Source organism: Streptopelia decaocto (genome assembly GCF_964273445.1).
Source record: "Streptopelia decaocto genome assembly, chromosome: 15".
Lineage (NCBI taxonomy): Eukaryota > Metazoa > Chordata > Aves > Columbiformes > Columbidae > Streptopelia > Streptopelia decaocto.
Window position 1 is genome coordinate 7,409,067 of NC_138670.1, and position 17,065 is coordinate 7,426,131.

General features: G+C 40.2%; 2 protein-coding genes across 7 annotated transcripts in view; one reads left to right on the forward strand and one right to left on the reverse strand.

The window, feature by feature from the left end:
* Positions 1-10,133, forward strand: part of ARVCF (ARVCF delta catenin family member) — a 150,790-nt gene extending 140,657 nt beyond the window's left edge. For both annotated transcript variants that reach the window (XM_082066596.1, XM_082066597.1), the window contains one exon: positions 1-10,133. Coding sequence is in view for 1 of the 2 variants with exons in the window: in XM_082066597.1 (XP_081922723.1) it covers positions 1-6 (6 nt within the window). In the remaining variant the exon portion in view is untranslated.
* The window catches only part of COMT (catechol-O-methyltransferase), a 23,757-nt gene continuing 16,182 nt past the window's right edge, over positions 9,491-17,065 (reverse strand). For 4 of the 5 annotated variants that reach the window (XM_082066603.1, XM_082066604.1, XM_082066602.1 and 1 more), the window contains exons 2-5: positions 15,786-16,068; positions 13,785-13,978; positions 12,145-12,276; positions 9,491-10,388 (exon numbers count right to left, since the gene is read on the reverse strand). In XM_082066603.1, coding sequence (XP_081922729.1) covers positions 10,209-10,388; positions 12,145-12,276; positions 13,785-13,978; positions 15,786-16,068 — 789 coding nt within the window. In that variant the 3' untranslated portion in view covers positions 9,491-10,208. The remainder of the gene's footprint in view (positions 10,389-12,144; positions 12,277-13,784; positions 13,979-15,785; positions 16,069-17,065) is intronic. The other variant, XM_082066605.1, reaches the window with a different exon arrangement.

Sequence of the window (17,065 nt, forward strand, 5' to 3'; positions counted from 1 at the left end):
GGCTAGAGTCCAAACACATTTTTTTTAATTGAGGGGGAGAAATAAACATTGAATTGACCCAGAGGATCTCATCAGTCACCACTGCCATTCAGATTTGGAGGGCGCTGCATCACTGACCGGCTGCAGATTCCAGGAGGACGTGGGGAGAAAACACGACTGCCTGCCATTGCCAACCCGGAGCACCATGCCTTACAGCGAGACAGTTTGCTTTTTAATTCAGTTACATTCCCAGCAGAAATAGCCACCACCTCCCCCTCCTTCCCACTCCTGCAAGAAGCAAGCAAGCAAGAAAAGAAATCCAAGCTTCCATCTAGCTGGCTGCGTTCTTAGGCAGTGACTCTTACATGTGGATGGTGCCAAGTATGAGAAGTGAAGGTCGTGTGGCAGCAGATGGCTTCACAAATGAAAGAGAGACTGCAGAATATTTGAAATAATATCATAGGTGTAGCCATGAAGATAATAGCACTTTTCTGGTTTGGGGCTCGTTGTTTTATTTTTCTGTTTTGGGGGATTTCTTTTGAACTGTGAATCTAACATTTTTAAAGGCTTTTTGAAAAATGTTTAAGTTTTCTTTATTATTTCCACAGAAAGTGCAGGAATGTTGAGTGGGTTTGTTGGATTTCAATGAAGGGAAAAAATGCAGAACAAAAACGCTGGTCAAGTGAACTGGAGAGTGGATGACAAAATTGATGCAAGCTGTATAATCTGCTTTTAGAGTAAGCTATATCAATCACAGTGCTATATTATCATTGTAATCTGGTGTACAATACTTCTGCCTTTTGAATTCTGTAATGGCTCTGTTTTTATGTCCACATATTGAAAAGCAGTTTATTGAAGGTTTCAGTGTCCCTGGTTCAGAAATCTATGCTGAGAAATGGAGTTGGCTGGCTTTTTATTTTCTTGTTCTCAAAGATTGCAATAAGGAGCATTTTAAATGTACCAGTGTTGCATTGATGATTAACAATTTCTTTTGCCATAGCTGTTAACACATTGCAAGAAAATAGGAGCTTTTTTGTAGGATGTCTTATTTTGAACATGCTATAATTTTAAATGGGTCTGTCACTTATATTTTATGGTAAATTTATCACTATTGGATCCATGTTTGCTTTGGGCTACAGATTCTGAAGAAAAGTGCCACAAAGGGAACTGGTTTGGCATTTTTTAAATGATCATCGTGATTTCTGTGTTCCTTTGGTTTTCTTTTAAGATTACATATTTCAGTTGATGTGAAAATCACCCACGTGCAGCAGTTCTCGTGTGAGATGCCAAGGCCTGCACTGTGTAAGGGGGAATTTTTACCTCACAAGAACGTACTCTGCATATATGGTACCTGGTAATGCCGTGAACTAAATGACTTCAGATCACTGATTTTCTCCAGGCATTGGTCAAGATGAGCATAGGAAGCAATTTGTCTCCGTAGTAACATCAGAGGACTTTTGCTGATTTTTGTTTGATTGCCACTGTTCTTTGCCACGTTTAGTTTTAAACAAGCTCCTAAAATCAGTGTGACTGGGAAGCACATTTTGAGTTTAGCAAACATCATTTGCAGTTTTCAGTGCCTGCCATTTCCTTTGTAATTAAAAAGGGGAAATACCCAACAACCTCACCTCCCCCAAAATATTATTGTAATAGTAAACATCTAAAATTTTTGTAAAAAAATATTTTAAAACTTAAAAAAAAAGGCAAGTACCAAGAGCTTTGTATCTTCTTGAGTATATAAAAAATTTGACATGAATACATATATATAAATAAATAAAAAAAAATCTATATATCTATATATATATTGTTGTGCAGAGGATAGGTTAACAAAACCATGTGTGAAGTAGTTTGCAGGAGAGGGAAGCATTTGTTGATTCAGGGAAAAAGACTGATGCCAGAAGTTGTCAGTGATTTGGATGATACATGTGCTCCTTCACACCCTCCCTTTTTGACACTCATCTTCCAGGTATGTCGCAGTGGTCACTTCTGGATCCTGGGGAAGGTCAAGTTGCTTGGAGCAAATGAAAATAGCAAAGGTTTGTTTTTTCACCTGCATGACAGTCCTGTTGGGCCAAAGATGCTCAGTGGATCAAGGGAAGCGAAGAGATACATCTGTGATTATCTGCATTTGTGTCGGGGCAGTGTCTCTCTATGTGTAGACATCAAGTGTGACAATGAAACCAGATACATAGTCTGACTGTATATTATATCAATGGTGCTCTTTTCATACTTGTTCTGCCAATACGCGGAGACCCTTTTAACCAAGCTACACAGAAGAGTTTTATATCACTTTTGGTTATGTACTTGGTGTATTCTTTTTGTATATGAAAGGATTTTTTTAAAAACGTTAGGTAATTAGCAATGGAACCTGCTTTGTAGCTGATTAGAACAGTGTAAGAGAAGGGCCATGCTGTCAGTCTGTCCCTGATCTACTTCAAACCATATATTTACCAAAGGAGTCTGAGCAAAAGTTCATTTAAAATAAAAACCTAACTGTTGAAAGGAGTCTCTGCTAAGACTTTGTGATTTAGTTATTGTACAGATATTTTAAAGCCAGCAAGAGGTTAACAGAGAAAACTGTAGGAAAGGGGAATTGAAGTGACTAGGGGCCAGTTATGTCCATGACCTCCTATCCCAGATATCCCATGGCTCTCAGTGGGCACTACAGGGACACTCAAAATCTGGATTGGCATCTACTTTGGTCTCTGTCATTAGTGGGCTAAGAACACCAAGGAGTAGTTGAGAAGCAAATTCGACCCCATATGACTTTCTCCAAAAAATCCTTTTTGTATGTACACTGCATCCTGCGATAAAGAAACCTCCCCGTCAGGTTAGATGGTGTTGCCTGCCCAGGGTCATTGTAGCAAACTGTTCTTCTTTTCCTGGGGGCAAGTGTTCTGGCAGCCAGCGTACTTGTGAGCTGACAACATGGTTTATTGCTGCAGAAAAGCAAAGGATGGTACATCAAGAAGTCAAATACCAAGTCAATGGGCTAAGACTTCCCCTGGAAATCACACGTCTTACCCCTTCCCTTCCCATGCCTTACAATAATGATGAATTCCCAAATATGTAGCAATAACCCGTTATTTACATTACTGTGTTTTTTTTCTTTTCACTAAACTCTTGTTTGGATATTGAGGAAGGAAAATGGATTGGGGGGTGACTTGCATGTGAGACTATTGCCTTATATTAATCAGCCCACCAGCTGAAGTCCAAAGGAAGGTACTTTGAACCAGATCGGGTGATCTGATGTCCTTTTTATCTATGGCCACAAGCTTGCTGGTGGGATACCTGCCCGTACCCCTCCCCTTGCTGGCACAAGTGTGACTGACTGGTTGAGCTGTTCTGGGATGTGGGTGGATGAACCCGTAATTGTTGTGTTTTGGCAGCAGGGACTGTATGTCAAGAAGGGAAAGCGGCAGTGTGTGTGACTAAAGCTGCAGTAGGGTCTAAAGTCTGCGAAAAGGCAGGCGGTGCTTTTTAGGGCTCAGGTATGTGACTTCCTTCTGTTGGCTCCACTGTGAAAACTGGAGGGAATCTGCCTGCAAAGGGGTGGGATGGAAAAGATTTTCTACTTGCAGAAATTCTAGTGGGAAGAATGGTTGTGGAAGGAAGTGATGGTGTTGCAAAACTCCTGATGAAGAGGAGGAGGCGGTTTGATGGCCCAGTGAGGGCTGAGATAACACAGGGTAGAAGGAGACTTCTGATGGCATGTTATTAGTGCAGAACTTTCCTCCCAGGGAGGTGGCCTGCATATCTCCCAAGCATCTTTACTAAGCTGTGGAGGTTTAAAAAAACACATTGTGTGTCAAGACTCCCCTGGAGAAGCATCAAGTTTTGTTGTTGAGTACATGAGCAATTGTACTTGTGCTTACAACATCTGGGGTTGGTCTGTCTGTCTGAAGAATTCAAGGAGGAGAGTGGAAATGCAAGGCTTTAGGACATGTAGTTTCTGTCTTGGATTTAAGTAGCAATTTAGCCTTAAGTGTAACTTGACAACTCAAGATGTGTTGCCAGCTTGAAATCTTCCCCAGAGAACAGCTTGGGCAGCCATAGGTGCTGATCCTCAGTGTCTTCTGGCCAAAACACCTGCCTGGTTCTGCTCTTGTGCACTCTGACACGCCAATCCTGAATGTGTCTGTATTGGGAAAAGAAATCTGGTCTCTGCCAAGACATCACAAAAGGGACCAACTTGGGGAGTAGGAACTGACTTGCTGTGACACATCAAGAAAGCAGGGGATGGCATGTTCGTTATAGTAGATGAGCAAGTTCTTGCCAGCTCTGAGGAGTAGTCTTCAGTGATTTTTATTTTTTTTTTCTAGCATGCAAGGCTTCTGCTAGGCAAAGCAGTTTTCACTCCTAGAGCAGTTCTACGAGACTGAAGGTGGTGAGTTACCTTCTGTTACTTGCCTTAAAGCCGAGTGGGTCGGCTCAGCTGCCTGCGGGAGAGGCGCACGTTAAACCCTTCGAGGCAGCAAAGCTTTGGAAGCCAAACGGGCATATGGCAGCGGTTACGGCCTCTGTGCTGTCTGACTGCCCACTCGGTGAAAACAACAGTGTGCCAATAACTTCAGCCAGCATTTTTGTGCTGTTGGGGTGGAGTTGTGCTCTCACAGTTTTTGAAGGGGTTTATATAGGCTTCGTTTCTTTCAAAATTTCTTTGTTTTGATGCCCCTAAAATCTGGTGTTTCCTTTGACAGAGAAGTTCTCTGATTTATTGGTACAATGACTAACCTAGTGCATTTAAGGAGAAGGTATTATGAACCTTTTTTTCTGTCTGAAGTTTTACATCAGGGTAGGATGTTCTGAAGTCCAAGGTGTGAGAAGGAAGATAGTGCAGATACTACAAGGCCTGCCAATCTGGTTCTTACTGTTCAGAAAAACAAAATAACTAGACTAAGAAGCTTACTGGTAATTAGTAGCTAATGTGTTTGTAACTATCATGTGCCTTAAAATTTTCATGGTAGGAGAATTAAAAAAAAAATCAACAATGTGTTTTCTGTAATACTGCTCAACATTCTCTCTGTAGTTTAGACTGGTGGGATTTTGCATTGTATTTACACTGTACTATAAACTGAAACACTTAGAATGGTTTGATTTTACAAGTATGGAGAGGAAAAAAAAAAGGTGGAACATGCTTTTCATAGAACAAATGTTACCGTGACAGAATGTATTACTATTATAGGATCTTTCCATAATGCAGACAAGTAGAATGCTTGTTAGAAACCAGGTATGTAGGATAACAGTTTGGTGTGTTTTCAATAAACCATGCCTGGAAAGAATACATGTGCCATTGGTTATCTTTTTGTTACATCAGGTATCTCAAATATTCTTTGGCTTTTCAGCAGACATTTTCTGTGGCAGGGGTTTACTCAGCCCTGGCTCAGGTCAGCGCACTGTGTGTTAGTAAAAGGTCAATGGCAATGAGAGCAATTAGAATATCCTTTAAACTAGTATAGCTGAAAATTTTTGATTCATTGCCATGTGCTGGAGTTACAGCATGAAGTCCTGTAAGTACCCTGGACTGTAGATCATGTTTTTTTTCCTTTATAATATAAAAGCATATTTCTGTGGGAAAAACATCTGCATCACTGTTCAAAGGCTTGCGTATTTGGGACCACAAGCCTGAATTGCTGATGGTTTTTCCATTTGGGAAGTTATTAACCTTTTCCAATTTAGTCATAAAATCCATGTAATTTTACAAAGATTTCTCTTTTCTGAAATGTGTGCAAGTATTCTCATAAATAAAGTAAGAACAACAGAAAATATTTATTATAGCAATATATGAGGCTTGGTTGAGATGAGAAATTGTTATTTTGGGGATGTGCCAAATAATGTACATTTGTTGCTGTGTGGGGGAGAAAAATCCCGATACTGAAAAGTCAATTGTGTATTTCATGTAACAGTCAGTTACCAACAGCTCTAAATTATCTTCAGGACTGCCTCTCCCTGGCACATTCATCTGTGTTGATAGGATCAGTAGGGAGACTGATGCACCTAAACACATCATACTTGCACCGCGTGTTCATGGAGCATGACAAAACCCAGGAAATCTTTACACAAGTGTTCCGCAAGGTCTTACAGATAGAGCGGAGATCAGGTTTTCTGAGAGTGAAAGGTTGATGAACCATTGTCAGTAACAGAGTTTGCCATATGTTAATTGCTGATTGTACCATTCACAGCACTGTAAGTTTCCATTTACTTGCAAGTGCTTGCGAACATCACTTGAAAGGTCATCTTCAGCTTGCCTTCCCTCCTTATTTCAGATGTCCTGAACGCATCCCCAGGAGTTTTGTAAAATCATCTCCAGAATCTGTTCTTGCAGCTGGATGATCTAGTTTTGCAAGTGCTGTGGTAAGATGTGGGCACCTGGACTTAGCATCTTGCTCCTAGGTATCATCAGTGTTCTGCTGCAAGGAGGAATCTGGTTTGTTCTTTGTGGATACACTAAAATGGCAATGAATAGCAGATGCTGTAGGCGAGGTACTGAGCTAAACCTGGTACATTGTTTCTACAACTGATCTTTTACAGCTGCCAAAGTGATTTCATTTCCAGCTTGTCACAGGTTGGGCAAATGGAAGCAGTGAGTCCTGCAGGTGAAAGGTTAACCTGGTAACAACAGGCAAAAAATATCACAGCCCTCATCTGTTTCAGGTTTCAGCAGTGTCTTGGGAGAATGTTCTGTCCTCAAGGGTCTCTTGCCCAGTGTCTTACCGTGAAGGTCTCTGTGCAACTGTGCACAGCAATGGCAGATTCTCATTCTGGTGTGAGCTGACAGAGGGGATTTTTTACAATGGGAGGTTGTTTCATAATGGGGCCATTAACTGAGCTGTACAGACAGAGGCAAAGACTAAAACTCTTTTACTGCATTTAGTGTTGCATGCACAGCAAACATAGCCAGCTGTTATTCATAGGATACCTTATAATTGATTCCTGATTGATTGACTACTTAACCAAATAAGCACGCATTGCTGTCAGGGTGGTGTCACCTCTCGTGGGAGAGTTGGGATCTCGGTGGTCTCTCTCTTGCTGCTTTTATAGATATTTATGTATGTTCTCTTCACTGCACCTAATGTTTGACTCATTGCTCCAAATTCTTCAGGGGGTGCTTTTCCCTTCCTTATACCAACAGGAGGAAGCACTAGCTCCTGTACAAATGTATGATGACTGCTGTTTGCTCTGATGAGTAATTTCTGCTGTAAGGATTGCTACATGGGTGCTGTTATGCTCAATTTGGTATTAAATCAGGAAGCGAAAGGGACTAGTGCTGGGTTTGACTTCCTCATAAATCCTCTTCCTCTCTTGTACACTTGTTTAAAGACAGTTTAATATTTTGAAAGACAACATCATGTTACATTTGAGGTAACAGAGGCTCTGGCAGAAACCAGACCTCACTTTTCACGTGTTGCCTGAATCACTAAGACAACTTAGAGAGTAGCTGTCATTAGAGGAATAGATCTCAATTAGCAGTATTCGTTGGCACCAACCGTTTGGGATACAAGTTGTGGGAACTGGCTGAAAGCTGTGTGGTGTTTGGAGGAGTTCCTTCCATTGAGAGCCTTCTATTGGTATGCTTTCTGTGGGCAGCCTTTAAATGTGCTTCCAGATGCACAGTTCCATACCTGTTTTGTGCAAGAATAGATTGTCTTCTGGTTGCAACAGGCTGATGTTGCAATTCAGTGGGTTTTTAGAATACGTTTGTATTGTAAGATCCACTGTCCACATTCTGTTTCTCCTAGAACTCAAAGCATGACTTCATTTTGAAAAGTAACTCTTCTCCCTGGGAGATTTCACATTTGTGTCAGCAATTCCAGGTCATATTTGCTCAACTGACTAAAAGCCTTTTTTTAAAATTGTCAGTCATGCAGAGTTCTTTTTCATCCCTTGCCACCAATAATTAAGAGCGTTTCAGAAGTGTGGTCAAGTGGAAAAATTTTTCTTCCATATGGAATTCTGTAAATAATCTGATGATACAGACACTGTGTTTCTTTTTACAATTTGCTGTGCGGGAGATCCTTTCTAATGAATTAAAATACCTTCTTTATACTAAAGGGTGGCTGTTATACTTACACATTTATTCCATGTGCATGATTCACTAATGCATCTTTTGAAATATCCGTGCTAAGTATGGGTTCCCTCCTTTCCTAATTTTCATGATGGTGTCTCAGATGGTAATTTTGGCCATTAACTAGCAGTGGGAATGTATTGTTTTGATCCTCTCCTGTAAAATGCAAAACAGCCTACCTGTTTACTCTTAAGCATCCTTCACCATATATCTGAGACTTTGGGTTATAGATGTGTTAAGTGCCCTGCTATGGCAGGAGTGTCTAGGTGCAAAGGTGTTTAAAGCTAGAAACAAGAGATGTGCAGAAAAAAATTCTGGTCAGCTGTATGTATCCAGATTTTCCAATGTGCTCTAGAAACGTTTGCATGCCAGTAAATGGGCAAATTTTGCAAAAATTGCTTGGAATCACCTGAAAGACTTTGGCCCAGTGACTTTGAGTTGAACCTGAATACCAAGAGGACGTGCTGCTAAGCAAGCTTACAAATCAGGGACATTCCCAGTGTGAGGTGGCAGTGTTAGAACTCGGTCTGCTCCTATGTGGGACAGCACAACAGAGTCACAAGGGGCTGCTTCTGTGTAATCTAATCCAGCATAGTAAATCTTGTGTCTTTCTCAATGTGGCAGAGTTTAAATTGCTAAAGAAACTCTGATAATGTTGCCTTCTCGTTCATATCTTTGTGAAATGTACATGTTCCAAGCTGGCTGGGTCACAATGCTTTGCTTGGTCCATTTCTAAATTGACTCTGTCAGAGTTTTCTTTTATGCTGCAGGTCAGTTCTTTGTTATGCTTATTATTGGTGTGCTGGAGATGGATTTGCTGTAGCACACAGGCTGGGGTACATTCCACTTCAGTGAGATGGGCCATAAAAGGAAGAAGCTCCTAACAGGTCTGAAAGAATCCATCACGGGAAGGACTAGAATGGTTATCTCTGATTTTTACTCTGATTTTAAGCTGTTGGATCTTTCTGTGGCTCTTCCAAGGCTGGAAATCCCAAGTGCAGTGAGGAATTCACGGGAAACAAAGGAAGTCACATGCCTGCTCTATTGTTTTTTAGTTTTTATTTATAAATACAACCATTGTCTCATTATATAATCACAGCAGGATATGCCAGGAAATGCCAGAGGTTTTTTGCATTGGTCAGGTGAGTTAGAGACTTCAGATTTGGCTTTGTATCTTCTCAGTGAAAGCCCTCTCTATTCATACAGTGTTAAAAACACTGAGGTTAACCAGGGTGTGCAGGGCCCCCTGGTAAAACCCATTCTCTCTGGTCCTTATTTCTATACAGCATCTTAAATATATGCAGCACTTCAGAGTAAGCAGCTTGCACTGTCCCTAAGAAGCACACACTATGTATACATGTTATAATGAGGGGATAGTAAATATGAGGTGATAAGCAGCATTTTCTCAAGATCTCTGATATAACATAGTTTTGGTGTTTTTTCAGAAAGAGCAGCCTCCTTTTGTTAGCTGTTACTGTGTTTATTTTAGTCTGTTTACTACTTCAGTTTTCCCTGCCTCTGCATGGGCCTTATTTTCTCAGCGCTGCTGTGTCTTTTTTCTTTCAGTGCATGCCTTCTTCTCTAGCATAGAGATGATTAACTTTTGCAGTAACAATGCAAAATTGTATCTGATATCACAACAGGAGCCTTCACTGCATAAAGTGGCATGCTAATAATTTAGCAAAATCGGGGCTCCTGAAATGGTCTTTTCTTGCAACACGCATGCTTTTTTCCACTCTTGATAATGATTAATCTGTTTAGCTTGAGGGCACAAGCCTTCAGAAGTTGCAGTGACTTTCTCCACCCCACCTTAAGCCCAAACTGTGGTTGTTCAGTTTTGAGCTCAAAGTAACAGACTGTGTTGTTCAATTATGTGCTGGGCAAGGCAAGGCAATGTGCAGCACCTTGGGTTTGCTGATTATGTGAAACAATGGAATAGACTTTTGAGCAGTTACTCTACTTACTTCCGATCTTGGTTTCCATCTGCTCTAAAAAGATCTCCACTAGCACTTGCTTTAATTAATAGGCTCCACATTACAAAATTAAAAAAAAAATACAAAAAAAAACCACACACAAAACCAAAACAAAATGTAAAGCATGGACAAGTTAACGTGCAGTTGCATTTACATCATTTGAAACAAAGACTGAGTATTAATGGCTCTCCTTATCCCAAAAACACAGCCTTTTCCATAGCATCCTTCACTTTCATATATTCCAGATGAGATGGGTAGTTAGTGCATTGGAAACGGGGGTTGTTGCGGATATAGTTAAGGAATTCTGGAGCTCCTGGGACGATGACATTGTCAGCCAGAAGAACCGAGCCCTTTCTCAGCAAGTTGCATTCCTAGAAAGAAGAGAAATTGCTTCATGGTGGATTCTAAGCAGACATTGGCTTGACTGTAATGTGCTTTCATGTTAATCACATTATATGCAAGTGCCTGCATCCAAAACTTCCACTATACTATGGGTTTGGAGAGAAGAAAAGACATGGGAGAAGCTTAGTACCTCTCTGATCCTTTGTGGTCATGTTTAATAAGCTGATTTTTTTCTGTTAACACAATCAGTAGACTATTAGAGATGCTGATAATACGTTGGGTCAATTCAGGTTCTGAAACAGCAAATCAAGTGCAGTGGAGGTGTGCAGTTTGCTGCTCAGGTTGTTTCCAACTATGTCTACATGATCAGTAAGATGGTTTTCTTTTTGACTCTCATGCCTAATGCTTGAATATATATATATATATTTTTTTTTAATAGAGCATTAAAATGTTCTAGTAGCTCTTAAGGTCATCTGAGAAACTGGCATGTACCAGTCTGCTTTGGCCAGTCTCAGTCAAACTCCAAAACCACCAAATGAATAAAAGAGATATTCTGCGCTTGTTTTCCTTTCATCTTGTACAACTTTCTGCCACTTTGTTCAGGAGCTGAGTATGAAGCAGGGTTTGTGCACAATGAAGATCACTGACAAATTTCCACAACGCATAATGAACTTGCAATATTCACTTCAAATGCAATGTTTATCCTCTGTAAGCCTACAAAACTAGTTTTTATTGGTATTTTTGTCTAGTAGAAGTTGCTTTATCTGAGCTTACCGGCTGTTAAAAAACAGTCTGTCGTTAATCAGGCTGGTGGTTATCCTGTGGCTACAGACAGCAATTATATCCAAAACATGGGGTGGTTTTGTCGCTCCCAGTACGTTAGAGAAGTCCTGCTGAAGAGTGTGCTGCGGAGGCTGTTTAGGTTACTGCTCTTGCCTCTGGTGACTGAACACCAGTCAGCACAGAAGAAGGAATTTTAGAGATGTGGCAAATATTCTCTGGTCTGTCGTGCAGTTTATAGAAGCCTGTAAGTGACAACATGCTGTATTTTCTGCTGGTCAGCAGGATTTCTGATGCTCTTTGTGTCAGGCGTTTTCAGAAGTGCATGAAAAGGAATGCTGTCTGGGCCACTTCCAGTATATATATAATCTGAACATTTTATATTCATATTTCATTTTTGTTATTCATATCGCAATACATGCCAAAATTGCATCATAGAGGGTTTGTAACATCTGAGAAAATATGGGGATCTTTTCTTCATCTTTCTTCTCTTAATTTCATAAGGTTTTTCTAAGCAAAGCAACTTTGTGACACAGTTGCATCAAGCTGACCACTAAGATGGAACTAAACTACCTGTTTGTCTTGGCTGTGTTGTGAAGGTAAGTTCTGATAAGGATGCACTATCTTTTCCCAGTGGAAAGAGCTTAGTCATCCTTACACAGCCAGTTTAAAAGAAAACATTCTCTGGGTACAACATAGCTGTAGGGAGGGAACATTTTCTTCAGCTACTTCTGTGTAAATCCAGTACGGGCTTTTCACAACCACAAACAAATTTCCTTTTCAAACAGCTGTCAGGACAGGAGAGGGCCGAAATTAAAAAACAGGGAAGGCCAGATGAGAAAATTATGTTTTAGTCCTCAAGCAGGGGTCAGGAAGTGGTTGGTGGCTATTTTGGCCTCCTTTCTTCATGTTACAGAGAGTGAGCTCCTTCATAAAGACCATAGGCCTCACAGACATCGAGGCATTTGCTACTTTACTTTTAAGATCGGAATTGTGCAAACTGACCTGAATCAAGATGGTGTCTGGTGTGTATCTGTCTTTCCAGTGATCCAGGAAGACAAAATCCAGAGTATCCACTTCATATTTTTTCTTCAGCTGAGGGATAATCTCCTCTGATGGGCCTTCTAGGATTTTTACCTGAAATGCAAGTCCACCTGATGAATTGTGAACCATTAAGAAAAAGCACATACCCCTAGCTCATTTTAAATTGTGGCCAGACTTCAGCAATCCTGTTTATAACTGAATATTGCATCAGCTGAATTATTTCATAGAGTTAAATCAAATGTATGTTTTTTTCTTTTTGATAAAAACAACTCAGCTATGTTCCAGAATATGGGTATGGGTGGTTTTGTTTGGTTTGTTTTTTTTAAAGCAGAAAAAGTGACCTGTTGTTTCTGTTGGATAATGTGGTTCTTTACTGGAAACATGCCAATCTCCTGTTGAAAACAGTACTTTTTATCTCAGTTGCATCTTTTAGTCCAAGGGAAGCAGAAAATACAGCAAACATTTTTTGTGTAATATAAAGCTGGAGGATACACTGTGTAAAATCAATATGGCCAGTAGAGGGAGGAGACAGGACAGTGTCTATTACATCTTCCTTACAGGCTTATTGGCATAAGTACTGTTAAACTGAAAGAAACTGCTGCATATTGATTCATTAAGCAAGTGCTATATACTGTGAATGGAGGAAAAAAGGTAGAGGAAATCTGGTTTATGACTGATAGATGATCAGAAGATTACATCAACTGTAAAAAATGCAATATTAGATGTCACTAATACTTCAGGTTCTCTTCAAGAGAGCTGTACTGCTGTGAGAGATGAGGGACTGTAACTAGGCATGGAGCTGGTTAAATTAATATGGACTGTGAGTACAAAAAAAAAACTCTACAAAATGTCTATGACTAAATGTTGGATGGAAATTACAGAAAGGCTTGTGATTATCAGGAGGAATCTGTGGGGCAGTCTTGCAGTTCGGTAATGGCAGTAAATCTAACCAGATTTGCAATAGTTGTTAGTAATTTTATGAAAAAGACTGTGTGCGCTGATGTCCTGTGACTGTAAGTGAAATAACTGACTCTGGAGCCTCCCTCCAGGCCTGTCTCATTCTTATACTCACTGTGGGTTTTGAAAATAGCTCTCAGCAAATGGCCTGTTTCCTGTACTAACCAGTGAATAGTGAAGAGACCCAACTGGAAGATGAAGTCTAAATGCTTTCAAAATGTTAAGGAGATACAGATGTGTATGATTGTTTCTGGTCTTGTCCCTCTGAATCTTCACCCTGACTCACACTGCAAAGAACTTTGGAGAACAGCCCTGATTGTTTTGGTCACACACACTCATCTCGACAAGCCTCAAGCTCTACCCTGACTCTGAGCTGGGTCTGCATCATACTTGGACCTCTGACTGCTGCTAACAAATTTAGCTCACAAAAGAGCAGAATACCTTGGTCCTCTGCATGGACGCTGGTAACTTTTCCCTGCTATCAAGGCTGATGGTTAAACTCTACATGTTCCCAAGCACTGAGGATGTCATATTTGCTTGACAAGTAAAAAACAAATTTAAACCTATTATTGCTGTTTCTGCAGATAAAGTCCTACTCTCCATGTATCACTTCCTCATACCAACCAGAGACAAATTGTAGTTACCTTATCTTGTACTCCAGCAAACTCAATCATCTGTTTAGCTATAGCAGCAAATTTTGGGTTGAACTCCACAGTGAGAAGACGAGCTCCTGGCTTCAGCAGCCGAGCAATCCTAACTGCTGAGTAGCCACAGTATGTTCCCAGCTCCAGGGCAACTGATGGATTGACCTCTTCCACTGTTTTGTCTAGAATTATACCTGAAGAAAACGGAAATAGGTTAACTTTTGACAAAAACAAACAGGTTCACATGCAGAAGGGCAAGTTAGTGGCAAGAAACTCACCAAGTCCCTATACTCAGTTGCTCAGAACATTAAAAAATTAAGGGCTGATGTCAAATTCTGTACTGTTTCATTTGCAAATTGGCTTATCTGTGATCAAGTTGATCATGGATATTCTAAGTTTCAAGCTGCAAACTTTCAACTAAAAAAGTCTTACTCAGTTTCACAATATAAACATTTCTGAGTAAGACAGTCCCTGATTCACTAAAATGTTTATAGTGTTACAAGGGGAAAAGGCAGCAGTTTTTCCAAGAACTTATTGCAAAAACTGGCCATATTAATGAAATATGAGCATTCGAAACTCAGGAATTATATATTTGTTGCAAACATCACCTGCAATAGTCTGATACAAAAATTCTCATTCTAGCTACTTGTTTTTAAAGGGAAAAAGAAAACTCTAGTTATAAAATTGCGAAATATTTGGATTCGCTAGATGAATCTGTGGGATGGAAAACATTAGTCACTTCTTAACAACAAAAAAATGTTCCCAAAAAGAAGTGACAGTGCACTATATTCAGTCCTGAAAAAAGGGATTTATTTGTGAGAAAACTGTGTCCTCTTACTTGTACAGCTAGAAATTAGATAATTAATCTGAAAAAGTATTCGAAGGGATTTTACTCTGAGCCATGGAATTTTTCAATGTACGTAAATATATATATATATATATATATAATTACTTGATATTTTCCTGGGTGTCATGTGTTTACGCATAGTGTGATAATGATGCTTGTATTGTAAGATCATGTGGTCACTTTCAAAATCTTAGGAACTAAAAATGCATTAACTTCGGTGGCTCTTATCTGAGGAAAGGTCATCTTGTCAAAGTAAAACTAGAGTAATTTTTTAAGAATATAACCCCAAATGATCAAATTTTAGAGCTCTAAGAATTCCTACTGAGCCATCACCTACTGTTCTGTTGCCCTAAGCACCCCAGCCTGGTATGCAGAGGAACAAGTTTCACAAAATGTACCCATGAGAGAGAAGCATTTTTATTACAATGCTTACAGTTGTATTTCATTAGCTACGTTAATCCCAGACTAAGAAAATTTCCCCTGCAATTTCCCAGCAAGAGGTACTTTGTGTCTAATTCACAGGGGAACATGTTAACATTTTGCTGTTACAGTTTTTTTAAAAGATTGTAACTTTCCTGCAGCTAAGAAAAAAATGTGTTGTTCACATATTTTCCTTTAAGACATAAGAACAAGACGATTTATTCACTAAGTAGCAACAGTGTCTGATAGCTGCTTTTGTGTATTATATGAGTAGGATTACTCCCTTCAACAGTAACTTATACTTTATGTTTGCATATACAAAATTCATACAGTTCAAAAGACTTTTTTTTTCAATTTACTATTTTTTCGTTAAGGATCTGAAGGTACATGGCGTAATGAATTATGCCCTAAGGCCACCCTTTTATAGGAACTGAGGTATAACGAAATCCTAGATTTTTCCTGTAAGTTGTCACCCTCTGCTTACACACTTGCAACGTACGCAACATACGAACCCAGATTTGGTCCTATGACTTCCTGGATTACTCATTGGATACCCCTCCACAAAGCCATCTGCGCAAGCATGCATTACTGTTTACAGAACTACTCTGCTGACCCCAACGCTGTTGTGGTTTTTTTGCAGCAGTAGAAGGAAGTTACCATGTGAATATCATAAGATGTCCTATACTTCACTAGTCGTGAAGGATCTATCAGGTGCTGATCCCTGCTGCAATTACCTTTCTCATCGCCCACGTTCATGGCCCACTCTTTCTGGGAGCAGTACTTATCTATAGTGTCCACCACGCTACAGGGGTCTCCTCGGACTGCATTCTGCAGCACGAAATCTAAAATCCTCTGTTCTTTGCTCTGATTCATGATGAAATTGGTTATTTTTTCCCGGATTATTTCATGCCAGATAAGGGCAAGAGCAGCGTTTTTCCTGATGAGCACCGTGAAGAGCAGCAAAACAAAAATCAGGATAAAGACAATGAACAAAAGGACTGAAGAGCTCTCCAGCATCTGGAAGGAAAGAGAAAAACAGCCCAGGGTTAAGGTGGCATGGGAGAGAGCTTTCTTTTTTGTAAGTATTAAGCTGACTAACCTACAACCAACCATACTGAACAAGAACACACAGAGTTTAATTATGATACTGTCCAGAATAGCTGAAAATTACTCTGTGTCACTTCATAATGGATGGTGCTCTGTGGCACACCCTTTAAAAGCAAATTTTACAGGCAGTCAACAAGTAGCTTGCTTTAATGCTCTGGTCCCTTCCCCCACACAGCTGCTCCATCCTGGCTCCAAGCGTGCCACTGCACAAGGAGCCTCTCAGCATCAAAGCTGTTCTAACCATTTTTCAAATGATTCAAATTCTTAAATCAGAGCCTGCATGTGATCCCACTCCTACTTTTTGAACACTGGGAAACTTCTAAGCCAGCACTGATATGAAAATATGGTACATCTCCCCCTTTAATTTTGAGCACAGTATCAAGAGAAACTGGGCACTGTCAGGTAATGTTCTGTTTCAGAGCAGTCTGCAGGTCCCAAGTTACTACCTTGCATGCAGACCTCTTTGCAAGCACCTGCCTTCCTTGCATGCTCTGCAGAGAAGCTGCGCTTGATGGTTCAGTAGGACTCAACCTGCCTCCCTCTTTTCAGAGCCTGCAGCCAAGGTAGGCAGGTGGAATGGTTTACAGAAGAGAGTAGCTTTTTTCCTGCTTATGAAACCTTTGACATGAGTCATCAATCTGATGCATCTGAGAACAAAAGATACACTTCCTTTTATAAAGAAGGGATGTTTTCTCATTGATTATAAAAAACATAAAGCTGAATTCCTGAATCAGAGAAGACCCCAGGCTCATGAAATTGAAGAGATGTAACAAAAGGGCACATTGTACATCTCTCACAGGCCAGCTCAAATTACCTGATGTGATTGTGCCTGTTCTCCCCCTGAAATTCATGTCATAGCTGCAGATGCCTATGTATATGCAGCATGGGCAGTGTTTCTGTTTATGAG